General features: G+C 44.0%; 1 protein-coding gene across 2 annotated transcripts; it reads left to right on the plus strand.

Annotated features, from left to right (window-relative positions):
* Window positions 1-14,395: 14,395 nt before the first annotated feature.
* On the plus strand, window positions 14,396-17,344 carry LOC143841843 (tetraspanin-3-like). Of its 2 annotated transcripts, XM_077346424.1 has the most exons (2): window positions 14,396-14,566; window positions 16,506-17,344. In XM_077346424.1, the coding sequence occupies exons 1-2, from the start codon at window positions 14,482-14,484 to the stop codon at window positions 17,108-17,110; spliced, it is 690 nt and encodes a 229-aa protein (XP_077202539.1). In that variant the 5' UTR covers window positions 14,396-14,481; the 3' UTR covers window positions 17,111-17,344. The 2 variants fall into 2 exon arrangements, with proteins under 2 accessions (XP_077202539.1, XP_077202538.1); XM_077346423.1 differs by lacking the exon at window positions 14,396-14,566 and having other exon boundaries at window positions 16,124-17,344.
* Window positions 17,345-20,979: the final 3,635 nt, after the last annotated feature.

A 20,979-nucleotide genomic window follows, 5' to 3' on the forward strand; every position in this document is an offset into this window, starting at 1 on the left:
TTGTATAAGATGAATTAAGTGATGAAGGACATGTATAGAAGATGTAGGCTGCTTTCACATTTCTCCTTGCATGGCATTCAGCAAGTCCACAGGTTTCAGGGGAATGTCCACATGATCTCATACTCATTTCTAGCCCTATCCCATTGGAGCCAGAGAACAACAAATCTTGCTTTTCTCCAGTTCACAGGGGGAACTATGCAGGGATTTTTACTATCCACACCTTCACCAGGCTCCCTCCTGCTGGACCATTCTCCCTGCCAATGTCAAGCAAAGGGCAGCCTTCACCCCATGCAAGGCAGGTAGGAGCTGCTGCCATTGTGGAGCCTGTTGAGTCCACTGTCTGAGCTGCTCTTTTTCTTTTTCCCCCCCCTCAATGTTGTATGGCAGGTTCAGGCCAGTTGCGCCTCCCAGCATGGATCAGTTGCCCTGGGAACAATGGGGTGGCTGTAGGTACATCCAACTGCAGTCCCTCCAGGACAAAATTACGCTCTGCTATCAAAATGCACCAGGGTACTATTCTGCCCCCTTTGAGTCCTTTAAAGGGCCTTTTAAAAAGTATTTCAATCAAACTGCCCCATAACATTACAGTGAGGAAACAGAGTTGCCAGCTCTGGGTTGGGAAATACCAGTGTGGTGTAGTGGTTAAGACTGGCAGCCTCTAATCTTGAGAATTGGGTTTGATTTCCTACCCCTGCACATGCAGCCAGTTAGGTGACCTTGGGCTAGTTGCAGTTCTGAGAACTCTCTCAGCCCACCTACCTCACCAGTTGCCTAATTTTAGGAGAGGAAGGAAAGGTGATTGCAAGCTGCTCTGAGACTCTTTCGGGTAGAGAAAAGCGGGGTATAAAAACCAACTCTTTTTCTTCTGCCTGGAGTTTTGGGAGATGGAGCCAGAAGAGGCTGGGGTTTGGGACAGGCATTATCACCATAGAGTCTGCCTTCCAAAGCAGCTGTTTTCTCCACTTCAATTAGTCTCTGCCACTTCAGTTGGTCTCAGCTGTAATGCTGGGAGATCTCCAGCCAGCACCTGGAGGTTGGCCATCACTTCTGTGGGGGGAACAGGCAGCAGAAGTGAGTGTGTGGAGAGGCTGTTTCCTCCTGCTTCTACATTACTTGCTGCTTCGGGGAAGGGACATGCATTGTCACACCCCTGTCTCGGAGTAGCCCTCCTTTTATTCTTTCTTACAAGAGTTACAGGTCAAAGCCACACCAAAAAAGTCTGAAGCATTTTGTAAAAGCTGCAGTTAGCAAGATACTATGAAAATAAAATGCAGGTATATCATTTGCTGTTGTTGCATATCTGAGGAAGAAGGATGGGTGAATCATGGAATTGCCCATAATCCCATTAAAGCATGTTTGGCTTATTAAGAATGAATTTTGACATTGCTGGCATTTTAGTGACAGTGATTGTAAGCCAGGAACGGTAGTAAAAATAGATTTTGCAGTTCGGTGTATATAAAACATAGCATGAATGCTGTGCTGGATACAAGAATATTTACTACTGAAACAGTAAACAAGAGGGCACTGTGAACTACACAATTATCCTTGCTTTCTTTCCATATTACTTGTATCTTCCTTACTACTACTTTAGAGCTCCAGCCCACAAATAATATGAAACTGGGCCAGAAGAAGGCAGATTCTACCTTCAAACAACGTTGCAGACACAATTCAGTTTCAATATCTGCCTTTTAAAAAATTATCTTGTGCTCTGCCCAGCAATCTCGGACACTAGGCATTAATTTTGCAACTGGCCAATTTTTTTTTTGTTTGATCAAATATTTTTGTTCCTGGTCAAATCCAGCTGAGGGAAGGTTTCCCTTCTAACAGTGGAATTCTATGCAGGACTATGGCAGTCAAATCCAATGGTCTTCAGTATATCTAGACTGGAAAAACTCTGCACTGTAAACTTCCTACCAATCTTATTTCTCACCCAACACAATGGATGACCTTGCTAAGCTCCTCAATGGAACAAAACCACATATTTATTTTCTTATGTATATTGCTCCCGGCAAACTGCTATTCTGGAGTGTTTTCTACTATGTTTGTTTGTTTATTTACTCCAGGGTGGATCCAACCATCCTCCAAGGAGCCTTCTTCCAGCCAAAAGAAACTTCCACCTGTTTTAGAAATTCTTTCTCCTGTGGAATTGTCATTTAACCTAGAAAGAGACTCTAAGCTAGAAGAAAAGCTCAAATTTTCTCAAATGAGTGGTAGGATAGGGGTAAGATTAATTATCTTAATCTATACCTTGTCTTTCTCCCTGGCCAGTATGGTTAGGATTATAATGGTTCTAATACCCACTGTGCCATGAAAATCACTGGCTAATCCTGAATCAATCTCTCTCTTTCTCTCAGTCTAATGTACCCTTATAGGGTTGCAAAGAGGTAGAACCATGTACATTGCCTTGAGCTTCTTGATGGAAGAGTGAGATAAGTGTGCATTAGGAAGGAAGTTAGGTTTCAATTTTATCACTGGGAAGGGACGTCTTGAAGGACTGTCTCCTTCAAGACACAGGAAAGCAATTACCATTTCCTGGGCCCAACTAGTTACTTCAAGTCCCTCAAATGCAGGGATTTCCAGCCAGGGTTCTGGGAAACCATGGGCTTACACAAGAGCTTCCCAGAGGTTATGCAGCCTTTCTGGAAGTTTGAATAGCCACCGACATCACTAGACGTCACTGGAGCTCATTTCCCCTATTACTCTACAGGCCTAGTCTCTTTCTCCACAATAGAAATGGTAAGTGATTGATTGACTGGCTTTCACATCTTACTTCCATGCCTGCTTCTCTGAAAGGGCATGGTACCACTTTAGGGGTTCCTCAAAGCCTGAAAAATATTTCAGGGGTTTCTCCATGGTCAAAAGGTTGAAAAAGACTATTCTAATGTCAAGATGCCATTAACTAATTGCTGAGCAAACAGGTGAATAGCCCTGTTGTGTACTGCTTTTTTAGGGGACAATCCCAGTATGCCTCAGAGCAAGCAGGGGAGTAGGAGAGACTAAGGGCCATTCCGCACAGCGCTAATGTTGCCAAAATCTTACCATTGTGTAATGCTATTTATTTTGCGTTATTCACGATGTCGTACACAATCTGCAACACTCCTGCAAAAATCGCTTCATTGTAGCGATTTTCGGGGAATCCATAAAAGTGGATTCCCCCTAAAAAAAACACTTGACTCATGAGAACAACCTGCAACATATCTGGAAAAGACATGTGCGTTCTCAAAACAGTGGTAGCAAGCATGTCCCTCCCTAATCTCTTGCACCCGAGCTTCCAGCGTCCCAATCGCCATTTTTTCCCCTTAAACCGGCCAAAGCAACGAATCAGCGATGCTTCTATGGCTGAAATCCCTCCACAAGCAATTGTCCGTAAATTTTCTGAGCACAATACAGCCCCCTGTTTGACACTGCATTAATTTTGGCCAGAAATAGCACAGGGAGGGATTTTTAAAAAAAAATTCAGGATCTGTAAACGAATAAGCGCCAGCTCCTAAGCCAGCAAAAAAAGGTCTTTCTGATACATCGAATGAACGAATATGCGTTGCTGCTGGTCTTTTTGTGTTTTTAAAAAACGTTTTAAAGGGAAACACAAACACAACAGTTAATTGGCTGCTCTATTTGATTGACGGCCAGGGGAGGGAGGAAGTGCGGGAAAAATATTGCCTTCTTTGTTGCGATTTTGGTGAGACCGGAAACTTGTGTGTTACGATGGCAGCGCTAGTGGGAGAGCCTTTTTTTCGACTTGAACTGGCTGTATGCGTTACCGAGATCTGCCGCTTTTGCTTCCAGCACATTTCAATAGCACTCAGACTTAGCGAAATGGCCCGTTGTGCGGAATTGCCCTCAGTGCTTCTTTTCTCAATATCCCTTCCAACAGGCTAAAGGAGTGCAGAATCTCCTAAGAATCTGCAGAACCAGGCCAGGAGCTCTTAAAAAAAAAACAGCTTAGTTATTGTAATTCCTTATTCCAACAGCCAAGTCACCTGGCCTTCAGTTACTGTAAATAAAGAGGCCTTCCAGCCAATGGAGCCAATGGAGCTGAGTGCTTGGTATCTGAACAGAATGGTAGGAGCAAAATTAGAGAGGAGACAGCATCATGGTATGCACTAGGAATTGGCAAACCTTTTAGAAAATTGTCATGTGGTAACCTTATTTATCCAGGCTTCCCTTTCATTAAGCTTCTGTTACCTATGCTTGGAGTTATATGAACATGGCCTGCCAATTCCCAGGTGAGACCTGAGGATCTCTTGGAATTATTGGTCATCTCTTTATTAAATCAGTTCCCTGAAGAAAATGGCTGCTTTGAACTTCATAACATTATACTCCATTAAAGTCCCTTCTCATTGGAAATCCCACCCACTCCTGGCCTCACCCTCAGTTTCCAGGTATTTCCCAGCCAGAGCTGGCAACCCTAATTTGGATATAGAATACACATGGAATTCCCATTCTACATGCATATAAGCATGGGCAAGAGAAAGGGAGGGGGGCATTAGAGATTTACTGAACCTTCCGTTCAATCTTTGCTGCCTCTTCAGGACAAAGCAAATCAAGACAGGTTCTGCAATAGCAAAACAACATGAAGTCCTAAAGGTAAACAGCAATTAAACTAAACACCCCCTCCCACCAAATTACTGCACAACTCCAGCTCAGCAACAATAAATTAAAGCCGGTAAGAACAGCATGGAGGAACAAAGTCACAACTCAACAGCAGAGAACCCACCAAAATCACGAAATAAATTCACACTGTACCAAGGAAATCCAGACAGAACCAAAACATTAGCAGAATCAGCAATATTGGGGGGGGGAGGGGTGTGTGTGAATGCACTAAACATAGAACAGTTACTGACAAAAACCCAGAAAGGCAGTCAAGAGTTTTCGCAATTAAAAAAGCCTGCCGACTAACAAAAATATTTGTGCTGATGTGATTTCTGTCCTGTCTGCATGAACAAAATTGACCACTAGCTTCAACACTTTGCAAGCAAAGCTTCCCATTCTCAATAAAAGCAGGTGAGATTTGCCTGCTTTATTGTGTATGAAGCAGAGCTCTCTGAAGGTACTTAGGGGATTTCAATTCTCATTTTGCATTCATTTTCCTGGGAATTAAGGTTCAAATCTCTTAAGTGGCTTTACCAATCCAGGAAATGGATATTGTGTGAGCAGGAGAAACACATTTGCTGAGCTCCTTTCCAGCTTCAAGAACGTGGTGTGCTCAAAGCTTCGATATTGCCTCTTCTCAAAACAATGAAGTTGACCCAACTGCTGCTAAAAACCCTCCACTAATATAGTCAGACATTACTGTTTGTTTTTTGCCTCCCTGAGGCAAGTTGTATATCATCTTCACAAGTAACCAATTAAAGTAACCCACATTTTTTTCATGACAAGAGGATAAATCTAGCTTTGTTCAAGTTTTCAGATCCCCTGATTTCTTGCGGGAACGCTTGAATGAGTAATGCCTCAGCAAAGAGACATTTTTTAAAATATTGTTCAAAAGGGAAGGGAAGAAATACACTTTCAGGAAATTACCATGTAAGGCCACAATCTCGGGAGCATCCTTTGGAACTGCCCCCAAATGCTTTCAGTAGATATATAATTAAGTATGTGGAGTGCTGATACAATACACATCCTGTATAATGTAATATGCGGTATTTAATGGCATCAAATTCACTGATAACCATGAATGCTAATTCATTCAAGAGGCAAGTAGGCTTCCTATTTAACCGTTTACGCACTGATAACTTCACTGCCCCCGCTACTGTGCAGGAGCACAAATCGGGGGCAGATGAGGTGCACCAGGCCAAATGCTCCCCTGTGTGGGTGCAGGAAGAGGTTGGGCAACCAGCCATGACTAAAACTCTAGCCTGCAGCCTGGCATGAAACCTCCAGTGCGTAAATGGTCTTTGATGCTGTTAGCCACCATACTGAAGATCAAAGGTCTGACAGGTGTCATCTTGTTCTTTCATTAACCTTAAGCATCACACACAAATATACTAGGTGCCCTCAGTCTGGTAGTTCTGTTCCTGAACTACAAGAGCTGCAGGTCAATTCAAATGCTTTTTTAATGGTTGCATCCTGGTACAGATACATCCTCCACCCCTTCACAGCCCAGTCATGCTCTTCATTCTTACCTTTCATGACTTTCTCATACTACCTTTCTACTCATGTGCAATTACATGCCCATTTCTAGATCCTTATCCAATACTCTAACCGCCACACAACACTCTAGCTCTCTTCTGCCACCTGAAGAGCCAGCTTGGTGTAGTAGTTATGAATGCAGTCTTCTAATCTGGTGAGTCAAGTTTGATTCCCCACTCCTTCTCCACATGCCACCAGCTGGGTGACCTTGGGCTCATCACAGCACTGATAAAGCTGTTCTAACAGAGCAGTAATATCAGGGCTCTCTCAGCCTCACCCCACCTTACAGGATGTCTGTTGTGGGGAGAGGAAAGGGAAGGCGACTGTAAGCCACTTTGAGACTCCTTCTGATAGAGAAAAGCAGCATATAAGAACCGACTTCTTCAGAGGTCTCCTGGCCCCTTACATTTCTTTGTGAATTCTGTTACAGCATCCCTGCTCATAGAACTCTCAGATTAGCCTTCCACCCCTTAGTGCAGGTTCTGCTGCCTAACAAGCTGGCAAAAGTATGATTGCATCAACAATCCTACACTGATTCCAACGCCAGACTGAAATTTCCGCTTTACCTAGCCTAAGTATACAACTTAGAAGAACTGACTCCTCAGCACCATTCCTCCCAGGGCAGCAGTAAAGTGGTGAAAAAACACTCCCAACATGGTCCCTTACCTGTCCCTCACCTGGTAAGTCCTATTCCTTACATCAACTTGACAGGTCAGTGCAAGAAAAATAGGGTGCTTCTTTTTGCAGTTCTCACATGCAACATCACTTTTGGCCCATACATCATCATAACCGTGCAATGCTCTAGGGTTCACTCCCAGACTCTAGCTTGGGGTGAATTCTGCTGCTGTTCCCATACAATGAAGTCACTTCTGGTTTTGTATGGGCAGCAGTGTACAGCAAATCTCCCAAGTGATTGATGGGGCTCAGGCAATTTTTGCACTACTGTGGCTATGGGCCTGTGGCTGGCAACCCCATCTCCCATGCCTCCACCCTTGGGTTTGGGCAACTCTATTCCTCAGCCACTAAGTGGCCCTGTATAACTAAGTAATGACTGGTCACTAACTAGCAACACCTAGGCAATGTATTTATAACCAAGGTATTTGTGTGCCTGTGTCCAAAGCAGCTGTCATTCAACTTTTATTTGTTCCCCTGAAGCAACTGGGCAGCCAAGTACACATTGAACTAAAAGTGAGCCTTATGTACTTGATCTAAGAACAGAACAGTCCACCTATGCATACCATGTTCTCATGTTTTCTGCAAGCTTTGAACTCCTAAGCACCATGGTTGGTCCTAATAATAAAATAATTCTTAAGTAAAGGTTATTACAAGGATTGGTCCAATTTTGCATTGGGCCAGCACAGCTGGAGGGAGATGGGGAAGGGGAGTGACTTCTAGCAACTCAAAAGAAGAAATCAGGCCAGGGATGCCCTTGAGAACTTAATTTTTAAAAAAGGGCAAGGCCCAATGCTACTTCTGTCTGCTCCTCAGAGTCTCAAGCCAGCAACTGCCAAGCCAAAAGGAGAGCTTATTTATTTATAAATCGATTTATATACTGAATTCCCAGATTCATTGTCTCAGGGCAGCAAGCAACAATGAAGCTCAAAATTATTAACATCATTTATTTATTTTTATTTTGTTACATTTATATGCCACCCTCCCTTGTGGCTCAGGGTAGTTTATAGTGAAAGATGTGTAGTACAGCAGGGTTAGTCAACCTGTGGTCCTCCAGATGTCCATGGACTACAATTCCCATGAGCCCCTGCCAGAAAATGCTGGCAGGGGCTCATGGGAATTGTAGTCCATGGACATCTGGAGGACCGCAGGTTGACTACCCCTGTAGTACAGTATAAAGAAAGAGTCATGAACCTTATAACATATCAAACATTTTCAGCTTTACAACTCTGCAACTGAGTAATTTTTTTGTAAATCTGTGGATCCAGTTTTTCTTAGATTATTCGCAGTTTGGTAGTGGGAGCGGCCTTTGGGCTCTTACTGGTGATTGTTTCATTGGCCTCGACTGAAGGCTTGGTGGACGAACTCAATTTTTTGTTCCGACTGGGCCCTGATCTCATCTGGGAGCTCATTCCACCAAGTGGGGGCCAGGAACGAAAAAAACCAGGCTCCGGTCAAGGCCAGACAAGCCTCCCTGGGGCCAGCTAGCATCAACATAAATAGTTGCTGGCGTGATATTAACTAAGGAGGTGGAAGGCGGGGAGGAGGGAAGCGGAGGGAGGCCCAATCAGTTGTTATGGTATCGTTTCTAACTGGCCTCAATCAAAAACCTGGTGGAAGAGCTCTGTGTTGCAGGCTCTGTGGAACTTGGTAAGCTCTGCCAGGGCCCCGATCTCTCTGGGGAGCCAATTGAGGCCAAACATATTTCTTTAGGCCTGCGATCTTCAGATGGTTGGCATTACTTGACATATGAGGGTGTTTTCCCACCAAATTCTTGACTGCTTGAAGCCTCGACCTGCTTAAACTTTCACACTGTTTTTTCATTTGTATATGCATTGAGTTATTATCATGTTACAAATCAAAGCAAGGACAACTGAACATGAGATTGAAATCACCCATTTATTCAGGTACTAGTATTTAAGCCCACTGTAAAATAAATACAGCGGGCGCTAGGCATGGGAGCCCCCGGCAGCCGCGGAGCGCGGGGCTGCCGGGGGCTCCCTTGGCTGGCGGCCTGACGCAGCGAGAGGTGCTTTGCGCCTCTCGCCGTGTCAGGCCACCGGGAAAGGAGCAACTGCGAGCTGCGCTGCGCACGGCTTGCAATTGCTCCGGCGGGGACTCGGAGGGACCAATCAGCAGGCGCTTCGCGGCTGCCGATTGGTCCCTCCAGTAGTCTGTCCAGAGCAAGGGGCCAATCGGCACCGTTCCTCATCACGGACACATCCCGCCTCCCAAGCCCTTACCCTTTTATTTAGTCTGCGGCGCCCGTGGGTGCCGCGGGCTGTGTTAAGACTAGGTCCCAGTTTCATTTAAATAGGTATACAAATACCTGTTGGCACTTTCTCACAAACAGATGTATGCATGCACATTCACACTAACATGTGAACAGGGCTAGAATCTTGGCGCTAGAAGGTGGGCAAAAATTGCTCCACACCAAGCAGAAACTGAAAGTTGAATAATCCATTTTGCAGGCACATTTCTGAAGGAGATGGTTGCAAGCAAAACCTTATTCCTTGTGGCTTTAAATAATAACTTTCTCTGCTTCTCCTTTATTCGGTCCCCCACCTCCAGACAAGAAATGACGCCCTCCCGCATTTCAAAAACAATTGCACTGAATCAATTGGGCTCCTGTGAAATATGGATACAATTACTGACAGAGGGAGGGAGCGGGTACCAGTGGAGATGCCTTTGTGCCTCTGCTGCCCACCTGAGAGGGTGGAAGAAAGATGTTTCAAGCATCCATCTCTGTGACTGACATCTCACCTTGGGCTCCTGAACTACTAAGGAGCTGAGAAGCACAAGTAGTTGGAACATTATAAAGCTGATGAGGGAAAGCCTTTCAGACTGGAAAAAGAAATGTACGATAATCCTGACTGTTGAAAATGACTATTAGCATTCCTCTGTTCCTATTAGCACAAATGGATTCCAGCTTCTCATCTTCATCTTTTTTCCCTTATGTAGTTGCCACAACTGTAATTGCTTTGGAAGCTCTACCATGACAAGCTGTGCAATTCTGAGCTTCCAAAAGGTGTTGACAGGTCATGCACTTATTTAGAGGTATAACTGCAGTTTTGCAGATTCCAGCTTCCCCCAAACACCATGATGGAATCAAATGCTTGAATCATCTGCCTTACATGCATCATATCCCGTAGGCTAAAACCCCAGAGGGACTGAGACCAAAGTGATGCTACTTTAAGGTGAAATCCATGAGAATTACAGGTACAAGCTGCATCCACAAGAATTATCAGGGTTCTTGGGTCCCTTGTAAAGAAAAGGATGCCAATAAATAGATTCCTTTTAGAACACACACACAGATGGGTGCCCATGAAGAGCTGCAAAGGGGGAGGTTAGTCACCTATACCCCCAGATTAGAAAGGGTCTTCAAAGCTCCCAAATTGTCCTCAGAAATCCATATCCCTGGGGGGGGGGGATAGCTTCTTTGGAGGGTGGACCCTTTGGCATTAAAATGTACTGAATTTCCTCTCCAAAGCTCATCCTCTCAAAGTTCTTCTCCAAGAGCCCTAGTAATTTCCCAACCCAGACTTGGCAACCCTATCCCGGAATCTCCCTGTCAGTATTTCAGAAACTCTCGGGGGTTTCATTTCCTTTAACTGGCTCAAATATTCCCAGCAGTCCATACTTCAGGAACATGTTCAGTCTTCAACAAACCCTTCTTTTCCTCTGTTTTGGTAGGAGGTAGGTAGGTTTGACCATCTACTAAACCATAGTTTGCATATCTTAGTAGTTTCTAAACATGAAGCCATCCTACTTTATCTGTGAAAAAAGGCCTGGATTTCCAGCTTTTGTGATTATCACAAAACACTAAGTCACTACTAGATATAGTGCATAATAACTACAAAGGTTTGCAGGTCTAAATTAAAACTTGCCAAGATCACAAACTATGTCAAGTATAGGAGGACACACATCGTTACCCAAAATATTAATTTAGACAATGCTATGCATTTAGAGGCACCTCGTCATCTGTCATACGCTATATAGTTTACTTAAAGCTGTCTCTGAATGGCTCGTAGTAACATAGCTCATAAAAACTGGATTAGCTGTATTTTCTTTCCCTCAAAAGCTGTTGTGACTTCCCCAGTTTGTGAAATGAGCTGATGTCAGTTTAAGTGCCATTTTGAATTTCTTTCATTTAAACAAAATCTAGGGCCAAGTGACCACAAGGACAGCCTCATGTGTAATAGGGAGCCTATTAGACCCTCCTGTCCCCATCAACACACTTCATTTTGAATCTTCGATCAGTACAACAATAATGCAAAAAAAACAAAAAACACGCTAGCTATTTTATTAACTTGAAGGTTTATGCTTTCAGCAATATATCCGAAAGTATTTTATCTAAACTGTATTAGCGATTACATTTGCATTTGAATTTCAGCCCCCATCATTTCATATGCTGAAACAACCCCAGAGAAAACAGGGCAACATTCATCATGTTAGACTGATCTGTCACAGGAAAAGGAATTGTAGGAGTATTCTAATTTAACCCCCTCCCTGTATTTTTTATGCTCTCTTATCTATTAGCTCAAGGTGGTGTACAGAACCAATCTAATACATTAAGATGGGACCATAAAATCTCGTGGCATAGCCAATATATATCTTACTAAAATATGGAAATAAGCAAATCAACTTTTCCTTTTCACTGGCAATTAAAAGCAAGGCTAAAAATAATAAAACCCAACAACTCACCCTTGCAGTATGGCTAGGCTTAGGCTCACATTGATTTCAATGGAAGAAGGTTCCAGAATTTACCACAACGACAAGACTTCTGGAAGAGGCAGCAAAGGATTCGGCTGAGCATGTAAGAGGAAGCAATGAGACCTGGCATTAAATTTTGTCTAAAGCAAGATTTTGAAGAGGAAGGTTTTCAAATTTCTCATCCCTATTGTGTTGTGAACCCAAGATTCTTAATTTTGCACCTGTTTTTTGTTGCCCTTAACCTAATTTTACCAATTAAAGTGATGCATTTTTCAATGTTAATTGTGCATCAGTAGATCAGCTTTATACATATATACATTACAGTCATATATCGAGTACATAAATACTGCACACATCATGAATACAAACTACACAACATGTGTACATAATGCTAACAAAGTTACAAAAGCCAATATGGAACTGTAGACAACAGACTACTGGCAAAAATATAAAAATTAAAAAGAGAAAGGAACATTAATCTCTTCAGCTTTCGAGAGATTCCTACTCAAGAAAAACATCCACGAAAAATGTTGAGTAAAGCAAAGATTTTGACTGCAACCTGGTTAAGTTCAAATAATTAAGTTTGCCAAGGTTGTGTTCTGCATGCAAATGGTGCCAGTTTCAATCCTTATCATCTTCAGTCAAAAAAAAAAATCTTGGGTAGAAGGGATTGTGAAAGATCTTTCTCTTCCCAAGGCCTTGGGGAGGTGCTGCCAATCAAAAGGGATCATACTGGGCAGGACTGGCCAAAGGTCTAAGGCAGCCTTGTAAGTTCATATATAATCTTTTTTCCAGTTGTGAAGGTTGTACCCATCCTTTAATTATGATTTTGTTTCCCCTAATGGAAGTTTCTGCTTAGGCAAAACATAAGGCGTTTTGACAGGGAAAAAAGGTTAATGACAATTCTCAAATGGTCTTGGGCATTCCTGTCCAAATTGCAAACTTAACACAAATTGGTTTTAAATAATGTTCTCACGCTCACAAAGACACCAGAATTTCCAGCTCAGTTTCTTGAAGCGAAATACCCAATAGGGACACAACACCCTCTTGAATTTGGATGACCTGGGCCCATTCCCCTCATGCTGGATAATGCACTTTCAATGCATGTTAGGTAAAGGTAAAGGTAAAGGTATCCCCTGTGCAAGCACCGAGTCATGTCTGACCCTTGGGGTTACGCCCTCTAGCGTTTTCATGGCAGACTCAATACGGGGTGGTTTGCCAGTGCCTTCCCCAGTCGTGACCGTTTACCCCCCAGCAAGCTGGGTACTCATTTTACCGACCTCGGAAGGATGGAAGGCTGAGTCAACCTTGAGCCGGCTGCTGGGATTGAACTCCCAGCCTTATGGGCAAAGCTTTCAGACGGCTGCCTTACCACTCTGCGCCACAAGAGGCTCATTCAATGCATGTTAGAAGTAGATATTCTTGTTCCACAAGGAAAATCCAGCTGTAAAAGCACATTGAAAGCACATTATCCAGTGTGTGTGGAATGGGTCATTGGTAATGTAATACATTCTACCTCTGGTTGCCCCCTAGAAGACAACTTGGAAATTACTCTTCAAAATGATGTAGCTTCATTGTTAAGAGCAGCCCAGAGGGTTCATATTACCCCTATGTTATAATTTCTACATGGGTTCCTGGTGCTTCTGCTTCAAATTAAATTGGTGGTGCTCATCTTTATAACTGAAGAACCACTTCTCTGTGTACGTGTCAGGGACTTGGCACTGACCTTAACATTTCTACAGAGGAAATTCATTTTTCAGCTCCAGATAATTGGCACTACAACTGAATACTGGTGATTCTGGTGACGTGTGATTCAAAGGAGTACTTCACAGATTCCATATACCATTGTGCATTACTACTGTATTGAGCAAAAAGGACAATTTGGTTGTGATCACTGTAAAAATTGATCCTTGGACTTCAAAATTTCTTTCTCCTGACCTCTTTGCTGTGCAAAGCAAATGCAAAACTACTGCAAACAACAGCTTACAATGAGAGCTGTTATTTTTCCCCTCCCATTTTATGAGGTTCAAAGAGTCAGACTGAAATGAATGGACAATTATTTATCAGGAAATATTTAGAAAGACAAGAGCCTTCATAATGGTTACTTCCCCCTCATGTATATCCAGAAAGATGATGGTTAATCCCCACACTGAACAGCCTCAAGGTGGCTGTAATATTCCTCAGGAGGCCTTTTGAGCCGTCAAATCAATTTAAAAGTTTGCAGAATAAGCTAACCATAAACACTATTGCAACTCAAATGTTAATATCTCATTAAGTTTTATGAACAAAGGGGTGGGAGGAGGGGGAAGCAGAAAAGCAAAGGGGAGTGAAAGGGAGAAAACATAAAAGCAAAGGCCAAGGCAGCACTGTAGACTTTTCCCCCAGGGAGCCTACAATTTAAAGAATTAACAGTAAGCTTATCAATAGCCTCAGAGCTAATTCATAGATTATTGCATTGCACCTTGTTTTTATTTTATGTGCATAAACTGTCATCAAGTTGCAGCTCTGTTTGGAAAATACTTTGGAAGTAGAGCCAGGAGTGGGTGGGACTGGGAGCAAAGTAGGATCTCAACGGAGTTTGGTGCTATGGAGTCTCCCAAACTGTTCCACATTCCTTTCTTTACTTTAAAAACATGAAATCACTGATGGGGGAGGGGGGAGCAGAACAAGAGAATGGGAAGATGTGGGGGAAAAGAATAGTATTTGATTATCTCAAATTTAGGACACTTAAAAACATTACAAAGTATGTACATGACAATACTAACACCATGAAAATGTGAGGGGAATGACCACAGGCAAAGAAATTTTGATGATGATGATGAAGAAGAAGAAGAGAAGGGGGAGGAAGGAGAGGGGTAAAGGGAAATATGGCATTTCCTTTCATCAGTACCAAAGGTTTATGTGAATGTGAAGGGCTCTGCAGATGTTCTTGCAGTGGAACTGGAACCATTCATATGAGCATCATATATGGGATATAATTTAATATTAACATGTCCTATTCCAGTACAAAGTGATTCTTTTCTGGTATGCCTTCAACACAAGCTAACTTTAGGTAAGTAAAAACTTAGTGCTTGAGAGGAATGTAAGAATGCTAGTTAAGAAAATTGGTGTGGAAGTAATGCACAGTGCAAGGTTGCTTCAAACAAACAGGTGCTTAGAACTTAAGGGTTACAACATAGTCACTGCACAAGTTAGAGCCCAAGAACCACATAAGTAATTTGTATGAGTTTTATGGGCTATTTCACAAATATATAAGGGGAGAACAATGGATAAGGATATGTCAGGAGGAAACAGCTGATCTTGCTGGGAGTTTGTCTATGTAGTAGATTTTTATCCTGCCCTTCCTCTGAGTGGTTTACAAGGTTCTCCAATCCTCCATTTTCCCCTCACAACAGCACTGTGAAGTAGGGTAGGCTGAGAGAGAAATGGCATCCACATTTCTGTGTTTAGCCAAGCCTGGCTCACAGAAAAACAGCACATGTGCATTTGCCTAGTCAAATGGCACAATAATGAGGGGGGGAAATCTTATCTGCTAAATTATCTAAAGTAGTTCCAATAAAAAGGGGTACATTCTTATCCTGCGTTACATGCAAAAAGAGAAACAGACAGAGAGTTTTGTTCTGCGCATAAAATAGCAGACAAATCTTTCCCATTACAATTTTACTAAGGCTAACGCAAGACATACCTGCTGAATTTCTGCCTCCTCCAAAATTGTTAAACGCATAGTTGCTCCAGTAGCAGAAACAGTAATCTCTGAGGGCAAGCAGATATGTGACATATGCAGAAGTACAAAGGCTATAGCAATCACAGTTTACTCCCAATTAGATGTCAGTAAAACTGACCTATAATATTTTGGGGTCCACAGTTATAGACCTGAAGAATTAGGACCACCATTGAACACATTATTAATTGAAGGAGTGGCTCAGTACAACATAACTTTTAAATCCTCTTAAGGCCATGTCCACATACTACAATTTTTCTGTCAGTAGTATCTGATGTCAGGGAATGTCTCTAAATTATAAGTTCTTATTATCCCTGCAACCTTAGAGCATAAGATCTGAATCTTCAAGCTCTTGTGGCAAATTCATTGTGTATTTGATGAGAATTTATTGAATTAACCAAGAACTGCCCTTCTTTGGCTAATCTGTGATACCTAGCAGGTATGAATTTTTTTTTAAACTACATTTTAAGTAGGTCTTAGAACAAGAAAAGCAAGCCATGCTGACTTCTTTTTCCCATTCAGCTGACAGCTCTACCAGGTAGGCATGAAATATAAGCTATTGCACAGGAAGTGGATTACTTTCATCTAGGAGGGTTATGGGGTTAGGGTTGCTAGAAACTTCTGGAGATTAGGAAGTGGCGTACAGGGGAAACAGGGTTTGAGAAGGAGAGGAACCATTATGTCACAAAGTTCAGCCATCTTCTTCAGGGGGATTGATCTCTGTTGTAAGATCAGTTGTAATTTCAGGAGATCTCTAGGTCCCACTAGAGGTTGACAAGCCAAGGTGCAATTGCTCAGGTACCATAAATCCTTCCTTCACACTTAATTGTTGCCCTACACCTGCAAGGACTTTGGCACCTGCTACAAATCAGCATTGTGGTTCTGAGAAGCAAATAGCTCCATAAGTTTTTAAAGGACAAGGGCCTTCTTTATAATGCTGGCTCGCAAGCTGTTTGCAGAAACCTCCTTTGCTGTGGTGAGGACCTGGGCTCCATGTCCACCAACCTGTAACCAGAAGTTTTCTTTTCTAAGGTGATATAGATGTTTCTCACCTCTAGAATGAAAGGGAGAAGCTTCAGTTCCAGTTTCAGCCCGCCATTACTGTGCACCACTGAGACCCGGAGCAGAGCTTTTGCCAAAGTCCTGCTGACCCTGTTGGGTTTCTGTCTCTGGGGAGCTGCAGTGGCTTTCCTGTTTGCTGGTGCCTTTGTGATCATTACCCACAAGAGCTACCAAGTCTTTTTTCAGAATCCGTTCTTCCCTCTGCCAGGCTGTTTGGCCCTCGTGACAGCTCTCCTGCTCTTCCTGACTGGTGCTTTGGCAATGCTTACCCCTGTAAAGGATTCTCGATATCATCAGGGAACGCTGATGTACCTCTTAGTGGTCCTCTTCTGCCTGGAATCCTCTTCTGCTGTTGTGACTCAGCTCTATTCTACTCGGGAAGCTGATCGCCTGACAGGCAGCATGAGTGCTCTGTTCCAGCTGTACAGCAGAAGGGTTCCAAGTCACCCCAGCCAGGAGGCTGTGGATGCAGTCCAGCAGCAGCTGCAGTGCTGTGGGATCTACAATTACACAGACTGGGGTAAGCTGGTCCTTCCAACTGGTCTCTCAAAGGGCCCTGCCTTCATCCCAAAAAGCTGCTGCAAAGAGGCTGCTTTGGATTGTCCTGCCAACGCTAGCCAGCCGGAGAAGCTGTTTGCAGAAGGCTGCCTCCAGAAGCTGGAGAAGAGGCTGCATTTCGTCAGGCATTATATGAACTGGTGCTGTATCGTGGTCGGCTGTCTGGAGATGCTGACTGTCATCAGCGATGGGGTGCTTATGAAGCAGCAGCCATTCCAGGATTTCCGCATTCTCGATTCCGCCAATTTTTCTTAGGCTGGAGAAGTGACAAAAGTTGCCTGATGTTCTCTCTGTTTCCTGAGGCGATTAAGGAGTAAAACTGACAACTATACTTAAAACTGGGCGAGCTGATTTAAAATCCTGCCTTGTGCTTCTTCTGTGTTTTCAGAGAATGCAAACTTCTTTGGTATATGATTGTCAGGCCCTTTGGTCTGAGTTTTTTCGAAAGAAAAACAGACTGATAAATAAATTCTTGCATCTGAAAAAAAATCTGCTTCAGGGCAGTTTATATTGTGTTACACTTGCGGCAGCAAAATCTCAGTACTCAGCCTGAGCTGGGACTGAATGTCTATAAACATTCCAGCTGCTCAGGAAACAAAGCTATTGGAAGGCTTAGAACTCTCTTTCAGCGAGGCAAAGGAAAAAAAATTGTCCGCTTGCCTGGCATTAGCATCTCACCAAGGCGCTGAAATAAATTTTTGCCAACTTCCAAATAGGATATGGAGAGCTCCCAGAATTACAGCTGCTCTCCAGAGGACAAAGATCAGTCCCTCTGGGAATAATGGGTACTTTGAATGGTTCACCTCATGGCATTATATTACGTCCCTCCTCTCCTGAAAGCCCATCCTTTCCAGGTTCCACTCAAGACATCTCCATGAATTTATCAACCTGGAGCTGGCAACCCTGTTAACAGCCATATATCATAAGAGAGTGGGGGTCATCTTTGTGTTGCATCTGAAATGTCACATTACTGTTCTAGTCCAACTCTGGGTTGAGAAATTCCTGCAGATTTGGGGGCCCACATAAAGTGAGTTACAGAAATCTAGTTTGGAAGTGACTGTCACTTTGATCACTACGGCAAGTTGTTATAAAGCAAGGTAGGGCACTAGTAGCTTCAGTGTCCTGGGCTTCCATTGTAAGGGAGAAATCTAGGAACACTCCCAGATTCCTGACAGTCTGCACAGTGGCAAACTGCACCCTGTCAAGACTGTGAAGATGTATTTCCTCATCTGACCTTTTCATTTTCAGCCACAGGTCTTCCATCTTCAAATGGTTCAACTTCAGGCAACTTAACCTGAATCCTTCTATCACAACCTCTAGATACCTGGTCAATGACTCAGGGCCAGCTGCTCATCAACTAGATCTGTATATGGTATGTGTCCCCAAGGCAGCTTGGATAGAGCATGCATATTAGGGAAACAATTGCACCCTGCAGAACCCCACATTGGATGTGGCAGTGGTGGGATTGTTCCTCCCCAATAGCTCAACCCTGGAGAACAAAGGCATCACATCAAAATTGCAAGATGTCATAGTCCCATTGGTCAGATCACACCTGAAATACTGTGTGCAGATCTGGAGGGATCACTCTTTTAAAATGTAGACAAAATTGAGAGGGTACAGAGGAGAGTGACAAGGATGATCTGAAGCCTAGGTGTAAACTGCACGGAGCTTTTATTCCAACTCCAGATCGATTCAGTCCCTGCCCTCTACACAGAATGTGATTTCTGTTTGGATTTTGGGCAATTTAAATTTTCCTTCTGCAGCAAGAAGGATTGATTTGGAGTGACCCTACCTTTATTGTGCGATATCTCAGAGTGCTTTTAATCCTGAGGGGCTTTCCGCACTCCTTCAAAATCGCACAATGGTTGCCAATTGAAAACGCTACTGATTTGCCATTATGCACAACGTCGTTGACAATCTGCCACACACCTGAAACCGATCTGCAAAAAGCGTTTCTTGTAGCGCTTTCAGGGAAATCCCCAAAAGTGGATTCACCCTCCGGAAAGCACTACACTCCTGCAACCAATCTGCAAGACTAGCGGGAAAGTTCTGTGCATTACCATTGTTGTGGTTTCTACAAAGTCCCTCCCCCTGGCTCTCTCCTCTGATCTTCCGTCGAAGCGATCGCCATTTTTTTTTCTCCGAGCGAGCGGAGATCAACGCACCGGCGACCCTCCTTTTAGCCAGTGAGGCTTCCCCGGCTGCAGTCCCTCTCCAGAGCTGTTTACAGTCACTAAACACAAACAACAGAGAAGCCCGTTTGCTGATGTATTTTCCCTTTATTTTTCACACTGTTTTCGGCCGAAAATCGGGCCCGTGAGGGGGGGGGATTTTTTTTTTCACTCGGGGGGAGCGTGGCAACGATGAAAGAAAGAGGCTTGGCTCCCTCCCCCCCCCCCTTCTGAGCCTCCCTAACCACGTGCAGAAGACTTTCCTGTTTCAATGGGGAGGGGAGAAGAAGACCCGAGTTCAAAGCGATCTGAATTCAACAGGATTGACAATGGAATAAAGAAAGTAAGTGCAGACTCTGCCCTAGAGACTAAGTCCTATGACAAAAGGCTGAGGGACTTGGGAATGTTCAGCCAGGAGAAGGGGAGGTCGAGAGGGGACATGATTGTTCTCTTTAAGTATTTGAAAATTTGTCACTTGGAGAAGGGCAGGGAACAGTTCCTGTTGACAGCAGATTTTCACTCCATGTAGAACAGTTCTGGTTAGATACCAGGATGGGGGAGGTCACAGTGAGAGTAGTACTCTGCAATTGTGGGTTTCTATACTTCAGGGCTGGAGAAGAATAGCAGCCAGTGAACAGAGAAGTACAGGGGGTGGAGTTTGAGAAGGCCCTGCTGCTACCAGTGGGACCAGCAGACTTACACAGTGGATGCCTCCAGCTCAACAACTCCAGAGCTGGGAGAGTGAACCAGCACGAGGTGGCGGGGGTGGCAGTGGAGGTAAGCTACTGGTAACACTGAGTCTCTTGCAGTTTCTTACTGGTTCTATGCATCAGGCTGACCATACCCTCGATTTGATCTTTGGCGCTGGGATAGAGATGGATCGGATGGTGGCGTCTGGATAGGAGTCCCACTCAGGGACATTATTAATCCCTCCCTGTCTATTGGGGAGTTCCTGGAGGTGCTGAAGGAGGCAGTCGTTCGTCCTCTACTAAAAAAAAAAAACATTGCTGAATCTGCGGGACCTGGCCAACTACTGCCCAGTCTCGCATCTTGTGTTTCTGGGTAAGGTGATTGAAATGGCCGCTATGGACCGGTTCCTGGCATTCTCACGCCTTGATTAAATCTTCGTTGGTCTTAAAGGTGCTACTGGACTCTGATTTTATTGAAGGAAACCAGTATTTGACCGATACCAGTTGGGCTTATGTCCTGGCCATGGGTTGGGGATGGTGTTGGTCGCCCTGACGGATGATTTCCAACACCAGCTGGATAAGAGCAGTTCAGCCATTTGATGTGATTGACCGTGAGTTGTTGGCCCACTGCCTCACTGAGATGGGAATACATGGACAGCCCTTCAATGGCTGCTCTCCTTCCTGCAGAACCAGACACAGAGGGTGGCACTGGGGGATGAGTTGTCACGCCCTTTTCAACTCCCTTGTGCTCTCCCCTATACTCTTTAACATCTTTATGTGCCTTCTGGCTCAGCAGGTCTGGAGCTTGGGGCTGGGCTATCATGCAGATGACATCCAGCACAATCTCAAAATCACATAATCATAGAGTTGGAAGGGGCCGTACAGGCCATCTAGTCCAACCCCCTGCTCAACACAGGATCAGCCCAAAGCATCCTAAAGCATCCAAGAAAAGTGTGTATCCAACCTTTGCTTGAAGACTGCCAGTGAGGGGGAGCTCACCACCTCCTTAGGCAGCCTATTCTACTGCTGAACTACTCTGACTGGGAAAATTATTTTCCTGATATCTAGCCTATATCGTTGTACTTGTAATTTAAACCCATTACGGTGCGTCCTTTCCTCTGCATCTCCTCATGGATGCCACCTGGAACCCCCACCCCACCCAGATCCCTTTGCCAGATGTTTGGAAGCCATAGCTTGAGCAGTGTCACCTGAAACTCAACCCTTCCAAGATGGAGGTTCTATGTCTAGGAAGGAAGAGGGCAGG

The sequence above is a fragment of the Paroedura picta genome, chromosome 7 (assembly GCF_049243985.1).
Source record: "Paroedura picta isolate Pp20150507F chromosome 7, Ppicta_v3.0, whole genome shotgun sequence".
In the NCBI taxonomy this organism is placed as follows: Eukaryota; Metazoa; Chordata; class Lepidosauria; order Squamata; family Gekkonidae; genus Paroedura; species Paroedura picta.